Source organism: Crotalus tigris, unplaced genomic scaffold, assembly GCF_016545835.1.
Source record: "Crotalus tigris isolate CLP2741 ecotype Arizona unplaced genomic scaffold, ASM1654583v1 scf7180000018106.563195, whole genome shotgun sequence".
NCBI lineage: Eukaryota > Metazoa > Chordata > Lepidosauria > Squamata > Viperidae > Crotalus > Crotalus tigris.
The window spans coordinates 383,531-403,480 of NW_024096827.1; the positions used below are offsets into that span (position 1 = coordinate 383,531).

The 19,950-nt window shown below is 46.5% G+C and overlaps 1 protein-coding gene across 10 annotated transcripts in view; it reads left to right on the top strand.

Moving 5' to 3' along the window:
• Positions 1 to 19,950, top strand: part of BRD9 (bromodomain containing 9) — a 174,384-nt gene that overhangs the window by 48,036 nt on the left and 106,398 nt on the right. For 9 of the 10 annotated variants that reach the window (XM_039348008.1, XM_039348012.1, XM_039348013.1 and 6 more), the window contains exon 4: positions 11,035 to 11,095. In XM_039348008.1, the coding sequence (XP_039203942.1) occupies positions 11,035 to 11,095 (61 nt within the window). Of the gene's footprint in view, positions 1 to 5,700; positions 9,329 to 11,034; positions 11,096 to 19,950 lie in introns of those variants that run through there. The other variant, XM_039348017.1, reaches the window with a different exon arrangement.

Sequence of the window (19,950 nt, forward strand, 5' to 3'; positions counted from 1 at the left end):
GCAATACATATAGATTATCTTCCTTTATGCCTTCTGCACAAATATTCCCATTCCTTTTGATGAGACACTTCCCATTTACAAAAATGACCTCAAAACCTTGTTTGTCTAAATTAGACACACTTAACAAATTATGTTCCATCTCAGGTACACAAAGCACATTGGAACTTTGATTCCAAATATGGAATTTTTACATTGCCTCTTCCTATGACTTTTGCTTTCTGGCCATTTGCCAAAGCCACAGCTTCTTGTACTACTGGAACAAACCTGCAAAATAATTCAGAGTCATTAACAATTGTTTGACTTGCCCCACTATCTATTAGCCACTTGTCTCTGTTGTTGCTATAGCACCTTCTTCACATTGGCTGACTGAGTTACCACATGACTCTTCCTGCTCATGAATATTCCAATAGATCGGATTTGGGGTCTACATGACAGGGACCTGCTAGCAGAGCAAATGCAAACTCCTGTATGAATGCTTTTCCATTGGGTGAAAACATTTTCAGCTTCCCTGTCTGGTTGCTCTGCCACGTTGGGATGATGTTGGTGCAGCACAACTTTGGGACTGTTTGCCATCTGCAAAAGAGGATGCAAGGTGGCCAAAAAGACAGAAATGAGATAAGAAATAGGAAAGTAGAGGAAGGTGGAAGCTGTCCCTATCCATACTGAGGCTCTAACCTGGAAGGGCTGAAACCTGGAGTGGCTTTGATTGGAGTCTGTACTTGCTTAGCAACCCTGAATCTCTGGTTAACAACAGCAGAGAGTTCCTGAATTGTCATTGCTAAGCAATGCAGCCACATGATATCTCGTTTTATGACTGCATCGTTTAATGATAGAAATTGCAGTCTTCCTTGTTCTTCAAGTACTACCTGTATATATTATAGAAAATTTTAATGGTAAAAAATAGTCAGAGATTTATCCACTTACACAATTTGTTTGTTTATTCTGGAAATTATTTACATAGGTAGAAACATATATTTATCTTACCTTCAATATTCCTTTCTTGTTTGTAAACGAGCTGAGTTGAAGGTACTTTGAATTAAATAAGTTAATGATAAATCTGTTACCACGCACAATCAGCAACCAGAAATCTGGCTGATCCCTAACTTGTACTGTGTACCATAGAATCAATCATGAGTAGACTACTCCACTGCAACAGCTATATTATACTTTTAGAAATAGCTTTTCTAAATGAATCCTCATTAACTGAGGATTACCATTCATCCTTCTTTGTTCTAAGTACAATTCATTCAGCAACCAGAGTTCAAAACTGAATGAGTTGTGGTTAAAGTCTTAAACATTGCAGCATTCCTGAGGTCACATGATAACAATCCAGGTCTATTGGCAACTAGTTCATATGTTATGATGTTTGCAGATCAGGCAAAGTCAATGGGGAAGCTGCAGGAAAGGTCACAAATCGCTCAGGTAAATTTTCTCCATCTGCACAGTCTCCCCCATCCTCTCCAGGCACACATATACCCTCCCCGATCCGGGCTACACTTGAAATTCTCATGCATCCTGCTCAGCCACTTGTGCACCCTTCCTGAGCCTTCTATAGTTTCTCCACCTCTGTCAGGTCACTGATGCCAGGTCCCACTCAGCAATAGCTAACTCAAGCTACAGTGCACTTGTGCCATGCTTTTCTTACCACTTACGCATTATCTCCAAATCTCTATACTTGGGCCATGCCTCTTCAGCCACTTACCCAACTTTCCCCACCCAGCAGCAGCCACCTGAAGCTCCGCCACATTTGTGCCATGCTTCTTGCACAGGCTTCTGCACTCTCACTCACCTGGCAGCAGAGATTTCAAATGCCATTGGTCTCACATCACACCTCACTGGGCACCCACACAGCCCCTTGCTCCATCACTCACCTAGCAACAGCCACTTTCTTGCCTGCTGTCTTATTTGTAAGCTACTTGGGATTTGCAACTTCCTACTGGCTTCACCACTGACTTTGATTGTTGGAAGGTGGTAGGAAGTTCAAGTTGTTGCTTGCCTAACAACCCAGAAGCCTTTCTTAATGGTGGCAATGGGGACTGCAGGGATTGACAACATTAACCAGTGACATTACATCTTATGTCTTCATTGCTTCATAGTGAATCCATTTGGCATTAGGACTACACTTCCCACTTTGTTCCAGTTTCTCAAGAAGAAGACTGCCCTGCTTTGTCAAATGTTTTATTAAAAATCTACATCAACTATATCTATATCCTCATTAATCTTTATTAACATTATCAAAGAAAGGAATAAGATTTATCTAGAACAACCGTTTAAAGAAAATTTTTTTTCCTTGTTATGGCCATATTAGTTTCTAAGTATTTGTAAGCTCATGTTTATCTTTTCCAAGATTTTCTCAAGCTGTTTGATTGGGCTATAGTTTTCAGGGTCATTTTTTTTTCTTTTTTTAAAAAAATAAAATAATATTAGCACTTTTCCAGTGTTTTGATATTTACCCTGTGCTCCAGGATCTCTTAATGATTTCAGTCAGTGATACTGAGATGATATCTGCCAGGTCCTTTAGTACCCTGGGGTACTAGTCCAGGAGATGTTATTTAAAGCAACAAAGTGTTTTCTTACCAGTTCTTTATCTATTTTGATCTGCATTTCTCTTCTGAAAGTTGAATTGCTCTTTCCTTTGGCAAAAAGACAGAAATAAGGCAGAAATTAAGCAGCTTTATCATTGTGTGTCTTCCTTGTAATGTTTTTTAATCAGCATTCTTCTTCCTGTTTCCATGACTTACCCTTTGTCCCAGTCATACTTAAATAACCTTTTTGTTATTTTTGGAATTTGTAGAAATTTCATGCTGAGCCTTACTATTCTGATCTCACCTTTGCAGATTTGGGCTGTTTCTTGATGTTTTGTCTTTGTTACTGTCAATAGTCTAGTAGGATCCATTTTACAATCATGAGGATTACCTGTATTGTAACATCTGGATGTATGTAAAATAAATTAGTATAGGTAGTCCTTAAGAACTGTTCATTCAGTGCCTGTTCAAAATTACGACAGTGAATGGAGAGAGAGAGAGAGAGAGAGAGAGAGAGAGAGAGAGAGAGAGAGAGAGAGAGAGAGTGTCACCCATCCAACCTTCTTTCCCAAGGCAGGACTAGAACTCAGAGTCTTTTGATTTCTAGGTTAGCACTGCACCACATCTTCAGTTAAATCTTCTGTAAAATTAAATTAAGGCATGATCATGGGATGCTGTGCTTGGCATGAGTTTGAAGGCGGATTGTAAGTATAAAGACCCACTTCAATCCTACATCTTAAGAAAGCAGAACTCTTGGAAACAATTTCTTCTGACAGGAACTTTTATTAAGAGTAGTTGATAGCAGGCATAATAGACAGGATGTGAGGGATTCTTTACAGATCGATACTTTAAAGGGTCCCTAAGCAAACCCCACCCACAGTTCATCCAGACCAGTGGTTCTCAACCTGTGGGTCGGGACCCCATTTGGGATCGAACAACCATTTCATGGGGGTCGCCAAACAACGCAGTCCGCCATTTTTTTCTCCAGCATGATAGATGTAGCATCCACCGATTGGGTAATCAAAGCCCTCCTGCTCAGATTTAGACTAAGACCAAACTTTAGCCACGCCTCCCTTGGGCGCTCCTTTCCCAGTTTTGTCTTAGTCTATGCTCAGAGAGGACACAGTTTTGTTAGCTCCTCAGCAATTGTTAGTTTAAATAGTGTAGCATTAGGATTGTTAATATAGCTTCCTGTAGTGTACTCTTTACATAATTTTTGTTTTTTTAGTAAAGGACAGTGAATTAGCAACCTTGGTGAGTTGCTTTCCAGAAGGCCTAATTGGCCTCGTGGATCGTCGGAGCTTTGCCACTGAGGCAGTTTTCAGCTCAGAGTATCTGTTCAGCACACTGAGGGAGGCTTCCCTTGTGTGTGATAACAATTTTTATTGCTAGCGTTTCTGGAGAATTCAGCTGATTACCAGAGCTTCTCTCTTGCCTCGTGGCCACGAGGCTCTATCCAGGATCACACAGAGACTCCCCCAGGCTGCAGAATCGCAAGTAGTTTGTGGTGCCTTATAGCTGTAAGGGGGGAAGTGTGTGTAAGGTTCCCTCCGTCCTTTTGCCTGCCTGAACGGGGACTTCAAAGACGAGGCTGGAGAAGCTGTCTTACAGCTCTGACTAAGAGGAGAGGCCATTTTTAGGCACAAAGAAGACCTGCGGCCGCCATTTTGAATTTGGTGCTGGGCGTGGTCGCCATTTTAAGGTTGCTGTTTGCCTCCAATTCAGGCCTAGCATTAGTGACTCACTGCGTTGGGTCCTCTTGGGGGTTTAGCTGTTGTTTTTTCGACGCATTGCTTCTCAGAGATTGATTACAAAAGTAAAATAAAATAAGATAAAATAAAATAAAAATAATAATAACAATAATAACACCTATTATCTTAAATTGTGGGGTTCCTGACCTGTTCTGTTTAGCTCCCGGCGCTGTGCCGGCAGGGCCCAGCAGACAGTTTTAGACAGCTGTTCTGGCTGTTTGCCATTGTGGTTGTCTTAGGGCGTGGGAAGCTTCCCTCCCGGACAACTTGATCTGCGTAGTTACCCCCATCCCAGGGCTTCTCCTACCTGGAAAGCCTGGGCACAATGGCAGATGGTGAGTCTCCTCAGGCTTTGCAGGGTTCTGATACTCCCCCCATTCAAGCAAAACGCAGATCCTCTGATTCAAATACAGGGGGGAAGAAAAAAGCTAAAACCAAGCATTTATCAACCAAAGAACCCTCCAAGACTGCTGAGCGAGAGGTCTCGAGGAGACACCAGGCACTGGAGCAAGAGTTCTCCAAAGCACAAAGGCTCAGGTCCAGAGAAGCTGAATTGGTTCCCCCTGCTTCTCTGGCCAGCTCACCTTATGAGCCCTCACTGGTGCCGTCTTATCAAGCCCCCAGGGCAGGGTCTCCTCATGGGGGAAGTGAACAGATCAGTCTATCTGCCCCTAGACAACATATCCCTATATCCCCTCTGCCAGGGCCTTCCATTTCTCCTGTAACATTAGTACGCATACTCCTGAGACCACCGTTGCTGGTGTGCCTTCAGCTGAGCGATCCTTATGGGCTCAACAGTTTCAGAGCTTTATGCACCAGGCCTTCAATCAATTCATGTCTTCTTCCTTAGCAGCTGGTCCCTCACAGGTTTCACCTTCTCCACCCTTGCCCGCAGACCGCACTGGACGTCCCCAGTCAGCGGGTTCAGGTATTTCTGAGACTTCATCTCAGTTTGGGGAGACTGAATCTGTTGACCTGGTGACAACTGAAGGAGCTATGTCTGAGGATGAGGAGGTAAATCAGGATCCAACTCCAACATCGGGGCTTTTTGATCCAAACCTATTCAAATCTCTTTTGTTAAAAGCCTGCACAACAGCCAACCTGGTCTCGGAGCAGGAACCCAACTCGGCTGCACAAGAGTCAAACCCTTTGTTTGTTAGAAAGGTGGTAGAGGAAAAACAAGTTCCTTGTCCAGCTGTTTTCCACGAGACGGTGGAAAAAGAGTGGACCTCACTGGCCACCCTACCCTCTCCTAACAGCACAGAAAAGAGATTGTATAATGTATCTTCTGCATTCTCTTCCCTTCTAGAGGTTCCCACAGTGGACGCTCCATTAACATCTTTGTTCTCCACATCCACTGTTCCTGGAGACATGGCCGAACATCTCAAGGCGGAAGATAAACGTTTTGAGTTTTCTCTCCGCAGGGCTCACCAGGCCTCTGCCTGGGCCATCAGGGCGTCTTCGTCCTCGTCCTTTTTCGCGAGAACTTCTATCATGTGGCTCCGGGAACTACAGGCATTAATTCCTCCAGACCAGGTACGCGCACATCATACTCTAGGTAAACTAGTAACAGCGGCGGAATACATGTCAGATGCTTCCCTCAACTCCACCAAATTTTCAGCCAGATTTATTGCAGCCACAGTTGCATCCCGCAGATTCATGTGGCTCAAACAGTGGAGGGCTGACCTAAAGTCAAGATGGCATCTTGCTACAGACACCTACAGTGGCAAGAATTTATTTGGCCAAATCCTAGAGCCGTACCTGGTTGAAGGGAAGGATAAGAGAAAAACCTTAGCTCATCCATCCAAGAAGACGGATAGGAGACCTCAACAAGAATTTCGCAGGCAGTCCTTCAGGGCCGGAAGTTCTTGGGGATGGAGGCAGCCCTTTCGATCAGGGCAGTCCTGGGATTGGCCCAGAGTTTCCCGATCCTTCTCCCCCAGACAGGATCGCCAACAGGACTGTCAGAATTCAGGAGCCAGGGGTCAGCTCCAGACCAAGCGTCCCTTCAGGGGGACGGGAGGCCGTCCATTCCGAAGGTCTAAGTGACGCCAGATTGGACCCTCCCATAGGCGGACGCTTAACCCTGTTCAGCGACACTTGGGAGGTCACCACAAACGATACCTGGTGAGAGAGACCATAAGATTTGGTCTAGCCCTAGAACTAAAGTCCATACCACCAGACCGTTTCCTTCAGTGCCCCGCCTCAAGACACGCACACAAGGCCGAACTAGTGGACACAGCAATATCACACTTATTAGAAATAAGAGCCATAGAATCAGTTCCTCCGGAACAAAAAGGAAAAGGGTTCTACTCCATTCTCTTCGTGGTTCCCAAGCCCTCAGGGGGATGGAGAGCGATATTAGATCTAAAGGGACTCAACCGCTTCCTAATCTACAGGAAGTTCAAAATGCAGTCCCTCAAGTCCATTCTAGCAAGTGTCAGGAAGGGAGATTACCTCTCCTCCATTGACCTGACAGAAGCCTACCTTCATGTTCCTATCAGACCACATTACCGCAGATTCCTCCGTTTCTGCCATGCAAACAGACATTATCAGTACAGGGCACTTCCCTTCGGTCTATCCTCGGCACCACGGGTATTCACAAAGATACTGGCAGTATTAGCGGCACATCTCAGATTAATACCGGTAAGAGTACAATGTTACCTGGACGATATAATCATTCAGTCCAGTTCATTCCACACTGCTCAACTAGATTTACAGACTACAATAGAGACACTTCAGAGACATGGCTTCTCAGTAAATTTCAAGAAGAGCCACACCACCCCTACCACTCGGATCTTGCATCTAGGGGCGGTGATAGATTCAGACCTATGCAAGGTCTACCTCTCCCAGGAACGCAGGGACGGTATCAGATCCTTAGTTCGCAGGATCCAGAGAGAGAAGGTAGTTCCCCTTGTCCAGTTGTCACAGCTGTTGGGGAAGATGATTTCTTGCCTAGGAATAGTGCTGTGGGCCAGTCTTCATTCCAGACATCTACAATGGTTCCTGCTTCCCTTCCAGAAGCGGAACATGAGTGCCTCCACACGGAAGATGAGAATTCCGTACCACACTCTACAGTCACTCAGATGGTGGGGGTCACCAGCCATACACAAGGGGACATTCTTCAAGGAGCCTCACAGACTTATCCTGACCACGGACGCCAGTCTGTTCGGTTGGGGAGCGCACATGCAGACACATATGGCTCAGGGTCAATGGTCCAAGCACGACCTCACGCACAATATAAATTGGCTAGAACTCAGGGCAATACACCTGGCTCTTTGCCAGTTCTCCAACATAGTGAAGGGGAATCATGTCCTGGTAATGACGGACAATGTCGCAGCCAAGGCTCATATCAACAGACAGGGAGGGACCAAATCTTGGTCCCTCATGCAGGAGGCCCTAACATTGGGTCTGTGGGCAGAATCCCATCTGAAATCCATCAGAGCAGAACACATTTCCGGGGAGGAGAATCGTCAGGCAGATTCTCTAAGCAGGGCGAAGATAGACCACTCGGAGTGGCGATTGGAACCGAACCTCTTCAGGGAAATATCGGAGAGGTTCGGGCAGCCTCAGGTAGACCTGTTTGCTTTGCCAGCAAATACTCAGCTTCGCAGGTATTTCACGCGGTTTCCGTCACGGGGGGCGGAGGGAATGGACGCGCTACGCAGCAGATGGCCCAAGGGACTTCTGTATGCCTTCCCTCCACTTCCCCTGATTCCAGCTGTCATCAGGAAACTCCTATTAGAGGGGGCAGAATTAATCTTGCTGGTCCCACATTGGCCAAGGCGTCCTTGGTTTGCAGATCTCGTGGACCTATCCATCTCCCCACCTTGGAAGATTCCAGCAGATCGCATCTCCCTCAGTCAGGGTCAGCTCCAACATCCGGACCCGCAGTGGCTTCAACTAGCCGCTTGGCACTTGAAAGGGAGAGCTTAATTAGACAGTCCTATTCGACTGGAGTGATTGCTATAATTCAAGCCTCCAGACGTCCCTCCACTAACAGGATCTACGATGCCACGTGGAAAAGTTTCTGTGCATGGTGTAACACCAGGAGGGTCAACCCACCGGCTACCACCATTCCGATATTATTGGACTACCTTTTAGACGGACTAAACAGGGGACTGTCTCACAATACCATCCGTAGGCAGATCACAGCATTATCCACGGTCCTCATTTGCGAGGATCAGGTACAGCTATCTCATCATCCAGCTGTTACGGCCTTCCTTAAGGGAGCCGTTAATACAGGTCCCCCTGTAGTACACAGATATCCCACATGGGACCTGCCAAGGGTTCTGCAGGTTCTTACCAGTTCACCATTTGAACCCATCAGATCTTGTTCACTACACTTCCTTTCATTGAAAGTAGCCTTTTTGATAGCCATCACCTCAGCAAGACGCATCTCGGAACTTGCTGCACTCTCGATCAGGGAGGATCTTTGTGTTTTTCTGGATGACAGAGTGATCCTAAAATTGGACCCTTCTTTCATTCCGAAAGTCAATACTAGCTTCCACAGGTATCAAGATCTGATTCTTCCGGACTTTTGTCCGCGACCTTCTCACCGTCTTGAAAGATTGTGGCATACATTAGACGTACGCAGGGCTTTGCATCACTATGTGAAGCGAACCACTGCATTTCGTAGATCGGAGGCCCTGTTTGTATCTTTCCAACCTTCTTCCATGGGTCTGAAAGTATCATCCTCGACCATTGGTAGATGGATTAGGGCCTGCATCTCTCACGCTTACAGGACTCAGTCTCTTCCTGTTCCTCCTCACATCACTGCTCATTCTACACGTAGCGCTGCTACATCTGCGGCCTGGTCCACTCAGGCCTCGATTGAGGAAATTTGCAGGGCAGCCACCTGGGCTTCCCCCTCTTCATTTATAAGGCATTACAAGCTTGATAAATTCGCTGCCTCAGACGCATCCTTCGGCAGAAGGGTTCTGCAGCAGGTAGTCCCTATGCATGAGCCACAAGCCTAGACTTCCCTCCCGACAGGGACACGGGTGGCTTTGGTATGTCCCAATCGGTGGATGCTACATCTATCATGCTGGAGAAGGGGCGTTGTCTTACCTGAACGCCTTTTCTCAGCATGAAGATGTAGCATCCACACCCACCCTTAACACTTAGTCTAGTCAGATTTTTTTCAGGAGGAGCTACTGTGTCGGACCTAATGAATGCTTCGCCTCGACAAAACTGGGAAAGGAGCGCCCAAGGGAGGCGTGGCTAAAGTTTGGTCTTAGTCTAAATCTGAGCAGGAGGGCTTTGATTACCCAATCGGTGGATGCTACATCTTCATGCTGAGAAAAGGCGTTCAGGTAAGACAACGCCCCTTCCCCTTTTCCTTAGCTGTGCTACTCCCTTTTATTCTATTGGCTTTTGAAAGCCAATAGAATAAACATTTAGCCACTAGTGCTGAGTTACTTGATTAATTGTCAACTGTTTCTGATGTGAATTCTATTGCATTTATTATAGGCAGTAGTTCCCAAGAAGCCTGGCCTTCTCCCTATCCCAGCACATCTGGAAAGCCTCAGTTGGCTAGACCCAGCGGCATGCGGCATCCTGCTGCAGGCCTCAGAAGACCTCAACTAGCTAGGTCATTCAGCTTACAGTCCTCCTTCCTCCCCCACCCCTCAAGAAGCTTAGCCTTCCTCCTCTCTCCACTGGCCTTCTTTCTGCTCACCATGCCCAATCCATTTACTTGTCACTTCCTTGCAGGAGATGACAGTTGTGCTCAGCTAGAATGTTAGCAAAGGCAATTTTCCTCAAGGTTAGAGAGGCAGTACTTCTCAAGCCTGGCCAAGAATAGGAACTTTGCTTGCTGGCTCCCCAAGGCCTTCCAGCCCATGGCAGGTTTCCACACACTAGTGGGCCTAGCTGACAGAGGCCTTCTGCACATGATGGGGAATAGGAGAGGTAGGGAGCAGACCAGTAGAGAAAAGGACAGGATTATTGTGAGTGATGGTGGGGAGGCACAGGGCCTATGCACTGCTGGACTTAACTGGCTGAGAGCTTCCAGCCCTTGGCAGGTTTCTGCATGCCAGTGGGCCTAGTTGACTGCCAAGCACCCAAATTTTGATGACAAAATCAGTTAGGTGCTGCAATGGACAGTGGTTGTAAGTCTATTTTGGTCATTGAGCAAATGGTTGCAAATCAAGGACTACATGCATTGAAACAGTTTTGTTCTCAAACTTTCTACAAGAAACTTTTGAAAGAGATCATTTAGAGATCTATTCAAAACAGGTTTGGGTACAGCTGTTTGAAATACTTCCTTCAGCATAATTCTGGATCTGTTCAACCTTCTTATATGTAATGATATGTTTAAGGTTTGTTGATGATTGCCTGTGTAAGGCTCTTCTTACTGCATTGCCCCATATATAAAACTCCACATGTTGAAAGTTTTCTTCTTCTTCGCTAGTATCTCTCTAGGTTTTTTTTAGAAGATACTTGATTTATCTGTCATTTAATTTTATTTATTGCAATTTTAATTGGGGTATTTTGGGTCTTTACTATTTCTTTTTATGTATATTTTAATGAATTCTATTTTTAACATTTGCATATTTCATAAGCTCTTTTGATTAGTCCTTTTTCTGGGGAGGAAGATAGAGTATGCATTTCTTAAATGAATGATTAATTTATTATCTTTCTTGTTTAGAAACACATTCAATAGTAGAAGCCCTCTGTAGAAATAGCTTATATTATTAGAATTGAAAAAACATGAGAATTACTAACAAAACCTATTTTTTTATGTTGGATTGTAGCAGAAAATGAGAGCACTCCTATTCAACAATTATTGGAACATTTCCTTCGTCAGTTACAGAGGTAAGAATATATAATATATAAATATAATAAGATGTACAGCTGCTGTTTTGAGTTTTGAAATTTAGGTGCTTAACAATGTGTTCTCTCTGATTAAGAGATGTTTTAAAGTTTTTTTTCTATTGAGAGTGTAAGCAAATCTTTCATATAGATTCATGTCTGTTTTAATCTTGTTGAAAGTCCTGGTTTTAGAAATACAAGTGCTTTGGACGTTCAACATTCTCTCTGTCAAGCTGTCCTTCGTTGGCTGAAAACAGAATCCAGGAACGCAGTGACCAACGGGGTTTTATTCCATGCAAAGTTATTCCCGTGCAAACCACTGGGAGTGGTTTTGCTCCCAGTGTGTTACATAGAAGATCCCCGCCCTACAACCCCGTCCCAAACAGCAAGCCAGCATCCGGTCTGTGAATGTAAAAGCGACAGTTCTTCCGGCCTCCCTCCTGCCAGACTTTGCACTGCTGCCTCCCTCTCTCCGCTGGTCCAGTCATTCTGTTGCCGGATGATCTCTGGCAGCATCCCATGGCAACCGGTGTCCTCCCTGGCCTCAGGCAGTGCTCCGCAGTGTGTGGTGGCGTCTGGCAGTGTCTCCACCTCCTAGCTGATTCAGCCAGCGACCGGCTTCCTCCCTGGCCTCCGGCAGCGTGCCGCGGCGCATGGTGGCATCCCGCGGCGTCTCTGATGCCCAGCTGATGTGCTAGGTAACCGGCTGACTCCCTGGCTTCTGGCAGCGCTCCGTGGCGGGCGTTGGCGTCTCTGACACCCAGCTGGCCCATCCAGTGGCCAGCTGACTCCCCGGAGTTCAGCGGCATGGCGGCAGTCAGCTGCTTGGCTCTGGCTGGCTATTGGGTTCCTCCTCCCTCCCATATGTGTCGAGCCTACGGGGCTTGACAGGTGACCCCTTCTACCAGGGCTTCACCTGCAAGGCAAGAAGACATGGGTGAGTGCATATCAACCCCCCAGACAATTCAGTGGACCCGTCCCCCGGCTTTCCAGGGTGTTGGTGATGGAACTCCCGCACCAGCCGTGGTGCGTGGACGTCCTCCCTTCTCACCATGATGCTTCCGAGAGAGGGTACCCCTTCCACCTAACCAGATATTGCACCGTAACAGGCCCGGGAGTCCAGGATCTCTTGTAGTTTGTATTACTCACCAGAGACTGGCCCCAGTGTTTTGCTCATGGCCCTGGGGGGGGGGAACCCTGAACTGGTTTCAATAGGCTTCCATGGAACACAGGGTGTACCTTCCTCAGGAATCGGGGTAGCTGCAGCCGCACGGTCACTGGATTAATGACCTGGATCACCTGAAAAGGCCTTACGTATATGGGACCTTACAAGGCACCCCCAGGCGGAGGTATTTGATTGACAGGTACACCCAGTCACCAACCTGAAAGGGCTTGTGAGCTGCCCGTTTATTGTCGGCCTGTGTTTTTGTTTCTGCCTTGGCTTTTACTAAGGCATTTTTCACCATCCCCCACAACCCTTCTAAACGTGCCATCCATTCCTGGGGTATACATGGTAAGGGGCCACTCAGGGATAGGGACAAAGTCCACCCCATGCACCACCTGAAAGGGGGCAAACCCCATGCTACTATGCACTGCATTGTTGTAAGCTACTTCAGCAAACAGCAACAATCCGACCCAGTCCGTTTGCTGATAGGAGACGTAGCTTTGCAGATAGCGCTCCACCATGGCGTTCACACATTCAGCTGGTTTGTTGGTGCTGGGGTGATACGCTGAGCTGAGGCTCTGGATGACCCTATGTGCCAGAGAAATTCACGCCAAAACCGTGCTGTGAACTGCACCCCCCCCGGTCCGAAATGATTTGCCGGGGCACACCGTGCAGACGGTATATTGTTCGACGAACAATCTAGCCAACCACTGGGCGGATGGTAGCCCCTTGCATGGGATGAAATGGGCCTGTTTGGAGAACAGGTCGATCACGGTCCAGATAACGGTGTGGCCCTGGCTCTCTGGCAACTAACCTACAAAATCCATGGCAATGTCCTCCCATGGCCTGGTTGAGTCTACTACCTTCTGCAGTAAGCCCAAAGGCTTACCTGTACAGGGTTTTGTGGTGGCACAGATGTGGCAGTCCTTCACATAGGTCTCCACATCCGCCTTTACTCGGGCCCACCAGCATTGATGCCTTACCAAGTGCAAGGTTTTCAGGAAGCGAACATGTCCAGCCTGTTTAGCGCCGTGGCACTGTCAGAGGACCGCTTGCTTCAGGACCTCCAGGACATACAGTTTGTCTCCTTTCCAGGCCTCCATGTTAATAGGCTTGGGTAGTCCCTCAACCATGGATCGTCTCGGACTGCCTCTTGTAGCTCTTGGACCAGATTACCTGTCACTGGGCGAGGAGCCGCCCAAGCTACGCATTGTTGGTACGGAGGCATAATGTCTTCCGCCACCTCCTCCCACTTGCTATGGTACAGAGGCATGTGCGACAAAGTGTCGGCTAAAAAGTTCCTTCCTCCCGGCACGTACTTTAAGGTGAACTGGAAGCGATGGAAGTACTGTGCCCACCGGACATGTTTGGGTGACAAGCATCTTGGTGTTTGTAGTACTTCAAGGTTTTTATGATCTGCCCATACCTTGAACGGCTCCTTTGTTCCTTCCAATAAGTGCATCCATGTTGAGAGCGCCCACCGCACCGCAAACGCCTCCTTTTCCCAAATGGCCCCTGTCCGCTCAGCGGCAGTGAACTTCCGCAAAGTATAGATACATGGCTGTAACACCCCCTGACCATTCCCCTGTAGTAGCATCGCCCCCACTGCGACATCGCTGGCATCGACTTGCACTACAAATGGGTTCTCGGGGTCCGGGTGGAGCAAGACCAGTTCTCTAGTGAACAGGGCTTTCAGGACCTCGAACGCTTTCTGACCCGACATGGTCCAACCTATCGGTTAGCCAGGGCGTGGCTTGTTCGCTGTGTGCTTCATGTGTAGCAGATCCGTCAGGGAGGGCTACCGCGGCAAAGGAAGGAATAATTGCTGTTAGAAATTTGCAAATTCCAGGAAGCTTTGCATCTGGCAACGGGTTCGGGATGTCTGCCAGTCCAACACTGCTTTCACCTTGTGGTGGTTCATTTCTATGCCGTCCCCTGATATTCTGTAAACCAGATAATCCAGACTGGTCCGGTGAAACTCACACATGGAGAGCTTCACAAATAGGTGGGCATCGAGCAGCTTCTGCAGTACCTGCCGGACCAGGTGGACATGTTCCTCCAGGGTGGTGGTATAAATGAGATTATTGTTCAGATAGACGAGAACCCCGCGGTATAAGTGTTCATGCAATACCTGGTTAATCAGTTGCATGAATATCGCGGGAGCCCCCTGCAGACCGCACAGCATCACCTGGAACTGATAACTGCCGAGCGGGCAGTTAAATGCCATCTTCCACTCATCTCCTTGTTTTATACAGACTCTGTAGTATGCCTCCAGCAGGTCCAATTTCTTGAACACACGCCCCATATCCAAATGGGCCAGTAGATCTTTCATCAGTGGGAGAGGGTACAGGTATTCCACGCAAACCCCGTTGATACCTCAGAAGTCCACACGAGCGGGAGGGAACCATCCTTCTTCTCCTTAAACAGGACACACCGAAACACACAGGCCTGGTGCAACTCCTGGTAAATGGTGAACGAGGAGGCGTTCTGCCCAGGAGCGCAGTCAACCAGCCACCCACCAAAAGTCACAGATATAATCAGTCACGGTCCGGCCTCGCTGCTGCAGTGCCAACATCTCTGCCTCAGCCTGCTGGATCAGGGAGGCATCTTCAAAGCAGGAACACAGCACGCCAGGAACAGGCCAGCATCGGCCAACTCCCGGGCATAGTCACTGTAAAGGTCCGCTGACCACGCTGCTGCTTTGCCTTGCAATCCTGCCGTAACCGCCACCACCATCACCCACTAGGACGGGTAGAGCTGGGCATACCGATCCAGTTGGCTTATAACGTGGCTCAAAAACATCACCAGGCGATCCGGGTGTCCATCGAATGTGACAGGTATCGGTGGTGGGTCCCAAACCATCTTGGGATCCCAGGGCCTATAGGCTGACCCAGTCCTCGTGCTGCATCGGCCATGGGTGGCAATCCCTGGTTACCAGAATCCACACCCTGCGCGTCTGAGCTCCTCCCAGAAGGCATCACCCATGGGTCAGGTGCTGACCTACCTGCCCACACAGGTTGGAACTGCACCTGCGGTGCGCTCAGACCAGGACCCCCTACCATAGAGGCATCCAGAGCAGAAGGCCTTCACAGTCATGGGCTAGCCAGACGGAACCGGGCTGAATCGGGATGTCTCGCTGGTGCCTCCATCTGGTGCCATGAGGCTATCTCTCTTGTTGCCGCCCATCTTGGCCATGAGGCGGTTTCTTGGTACCCAGTCTCCCCAAGCCAGTCTCTCAAAACCTCCATGGTGTATTGTCCGGGCGCTGTGGAATAGCTCCATTCCTCCTCGTCCTCCTCTGTCAACCGCCTCTTCCTTCATTCCAACAGAGGGGCCTGGCACCCGGAGTATATGCCCGTCCAGCTCTTGGGTTGGCCAGCGCAGGGCTGTGCCACAACTCCCCCAATGCCCCAGGGACCCCAGTCTCCTGAGTCCCTTGTACAGGGGCCGCAGGCCGTGTTTCCAACTCCTTTGGCCTCACTACCGGCTGTACCTTCTGGGCCAGGCACAGGTCCCGTTCCTCCAGCCGGGTCAGCTTCGTCTGCCACCAGGGGAGCCTCCTGTTTATCCTCCACCATCCCCATAAAAGTTCAAAGGCAATAGGAGGGGAACATAAAAGTTTTGAGTGCTGACTTACTGTCAAGCTGTCCTTCGTCGGCTGAAAACAGAATCCAGGAACGCAGGAACAAAGTGATCAACAGGGTTTTATTCCGTGGAAAATTAAAGTCAGCCCTGCAATCCCACCCCAAACAGAAAGCCAGCATCCAGTCCGTGAATGTAAAAGCTGCAATTCCTCTTCCGGCCTCTCCCCTGCCGGAATTTGCACTGCCGCCTCCTTCTCTCCGTCGCTCCAGTCATTCCGTCGCCAGATGATATCCAGCGGCGTCCCGTGGCAACCAACGTCCTCTCCGGCCTCCGACAGTGCTCCGCAGCGTGTGGTGGCATCTGGCGGTGTCTCCGCCGCCCAGCTGATTCAGCCGGCGACCGGCTTCCTCCCCAGCCTCTGGCAGCACGCTGTGGCGCATGGTGGCGTCCCGCAGCTTCTCCGATGCCCAGCTAATGTGCTTGGTAACCGGCTTGCTCCCCGGCTTCTGGCAGCGCTCCGCGGCGGGTGGTGGTGTCTCCGACACCCAGCTAGCCCATCCGGTGGCCAGCTGACTCCCCAGAGTTCGGCGTGTGTGGCGGCGGTCAGCTGCTTGGCTCTGGCTGGTTGTTGGGTTTCTCCCCCCTCCAATATGTGTCGAGCCCACGGGGCTTGACACTCTCCTCTATAGCTTCACAGGGACACTTTAATATTTATTATTGAACCAGACAAGGCAGGAAAGTGTTTTGGATTTGATCTTCTAACAGGGTTTTGGAGCATGATGAGCACAAACTTTCATTCAACACCTTAAAGTACCATAACCTATTTCTAACTTATTAAAGTTCCCAGGCCTCCCAAATCAACTTTTGAAAACTGATTGCAAAGTGCTGCACAGCTCTAGTTGAGGACCAGAGGAAATCAAATGTATACTTAATAGTTAATAAACTTAATACTGAACTTAAAAATGTGCAGTCAGCTTTCTCTTTCTTGCTAACATACCTTTCAGTATGATCACTTATGTGTCTGTTTAGGTAAGCTTTACCAAACTTGTTAGAACTTATTTTCAAGTAAGCAAATTATGCTTAGAGAGTTTTTATGGACAAGGAAGAGAATGAATGTCAAAGACAAGCATCATCCTGTTTGCTCCAGCAATTCCCCTTTCCTCCTGGACCCTGGGACACAGTTTCCCTGAATTTTATTATCAATCTTCCAGCTAGGCAATGACCATTTTGATCATAGAAAATTTCCTTACCAGTATGATTCACTTTATTCTTTGCAATAAGAAAAGGGCTCAGGAGACTCTGGAAATATTTATGGATCACATTGCTTAGTATAGGTAGATGAACTTTAATCATGGTTCTTAATTTACCTTCTGGTTTGGAAGACACTTTCCCACTTACTGGACATTTATATTCATTTATCCTCCTTTATTGTATGGAATTTAATGTAAGAGGAAAAGTTGACCACAGTGAACTATATTTGCATTGCTATGTCTTTTATCAGTGGGATAACTAAACTGAATTATTGTCTTTTGCAGATTCTATCTTTAGCAACTGATAAATCTCACTTTCAAGCAAACTATAATTAACAGCACCAGCACCAAGCTTCTTGTCCTCAGAGCACTTGTTTCGAATTTCTGACTTTCTCCGGGAAAATAGGCTGCTGAGATCCTCTTAAAGGACCAATTAGATTTGGCTTAGGCCATGTAGGTGTACATAGCAGCATCAAGAGTATAATGGATGATTTAGTTTTTCACTAAATTTGCGCTTTCCTCCTACGTACCCAAGACATAAAGTCTATAGGTCCTTTCATGGTTATACATCAAATTAGCTCAGTGGCTTATATCTGCAATTGGTTGCTTCAAAAAAGATTAATCCAATACAGGTAGCCCTCAATTTAAAACAATTCATTTAGTGACAAAAGTTAAAATGGTGCTGAAAAAAGTGACTTACAGCTAGTCCTCACACTTAACAACCTTTGCAACATCCCCAGAGTGACATGATCAAAATTCAGGTACTAGGCAACTAGCATATATTTTGATGGTTGCAATGTCCCAGGATTATGTGATTGCCATTTGTGATCTTCCCAGATGGCTTTTGACAAGCAGAGTGAATGGGGGAAGCAAGATTTGTTTAATGACTATTCACTTAATTGCAATGATTCACGTAACAACCATGACACATACTATCTCATCCTACTTCTAATGGATGAGAAAGAAGACTACCAAGCGAATATATTCACTGGAAGGCTAATCTAATCAGAGAATTAGTGGGAAGGAACAAAGAGTGTCTAGTCATCACAATTTGTTGTGAGTTTTATCTGAAATTCTCCCATAAACCCCATCCTTATGAATTGCCTCCAAAATTATTAAAGCTTATCTCCCAGGATGAAGGAACTTGACTTTCGGTCATGTCCAATACCTCCTTTGTGTTTGCTGTGTAAAGGAAGAGATAGACACTTCCCAGTTATATCTAGTTCTGCTCTGCCATGCTTGCCCCTTAAACTTGGCAAGCTGCTCAGCCCATCTTCAAGCAAAGGAGGTGGGGAAAGATTATGTGTCTATTTTCTTTCTGATGGATAAAATGATGTGATGAATACAGATCTGACTTTCAGAAAGGAGAAGAAAGCAATGAAATTAAAAGGAAGGAAATGACAATTCAGTCCTGAAAAAGTGGAATGTATTAAATAGAAACTCTAAAAAACCTCAGTGATTTTATTTGATATAAGATGGGACAGATAAAACTCTTGAGAGGCTTTCATAATTGTATAATGCTATTTTGTAACAATGAAAAACATTTCTGGAATTCTTTATGGTTTAATTTTATCTACATTGAAAGACTATTAAAAGATTTACTGGATTGTTTGGTAATTAAGTGCTGAAGGCATCTAGCTCAAGATAAAAAGGGATATCTTATCAGGAGTCTGCTGCAGATCCCCAAATGACCCAGAAGAACTTTAGTCAGATAAATTAAGCCTTAAAAACTTACGAAGGCATCTCTTGGAAATTTAATTGTGCCCTAAACAAGAAGTCAGATAATTTCTGACTTCTCTTTGCCTTTTTCTTTTTCCTTTTTTCCCCCTTGCCCTTTTCAAGGGGCAACCTTGCAGCCTTGGACTGATTGATTGACTGATTAAATTTATATGATGTCCATTACACTGTCAAGCAACTCTGGGCTTCAGTCTATACTATCAGAGAAAGTAGTTGATTGAAAATCTCAAAGTGGTAGGAATTTTGAGTAAAAATGATTATTGTTAGAATTCTTGATTTTATTTTTTTTTTAAATAGAGCCTAGATTTTCAGAGGGCCAATTTTAATAACTCGGAGAAATAGTAAGATATTCTGGGAATAAAACTTTAAAATCAAAGAGGTTGTAATTGTTAGAGATTTCTTCATACAGCAGTTAAAGATGCTGAGCTTGTCTGCTGGAAAGTTGACAGTCCAGGTTGGAGACCCAAGTGCCGTGCAATGGGATGAGCTGCTGTTCCTGCCTCAGCTCCTGCCCACCTCACAGTTCAAAAGCATGCAAATGTAAGTAGATTAATAGGCACCACCTTGATGGAAAGGTAAAGTGTTCTTTGTGCCTTTGGCAGATAGCCATGCTGGCCACATGACCATGGAAAATGACTTCAGAAAAAACTGACTCCCTTGACCAAGAAACAGAGATGAGCACTGTACCCTAGATTCAGACACGACTGGATAGGGAAACCTTTACCTAATCTTTACTCTTGAAAATAGAACTAAGACTAATGTAATCTCAAACAGTATCAGTGAGAAAAAAAATGAGACATCTAAACGAGCCAATATGATTAAATAGGCATGTTGCAAAGAAGTAAAATTAAATAAGATTCCTTATAGGAAATAGAAGAAGGGCTAACAGCCAAGGAAGTCTATAGTCCGCTCTTCAAGCTAGGTCATGAAACAGAGCAAGTATTTGAAAAATTCTACTTTACTATTGTAGGATATAAAAATAGACTATTGAAAGTTTGGTAGAATATCCCTTTGTTCCCTCATATACCAAACAGAATCATGGCAGGTTACTTTAAGTTTATTTCTCATGCCTTCTTCTTTCTTAAGACTGAATTGTCATTTACTTACCAATCCTTGGTAAG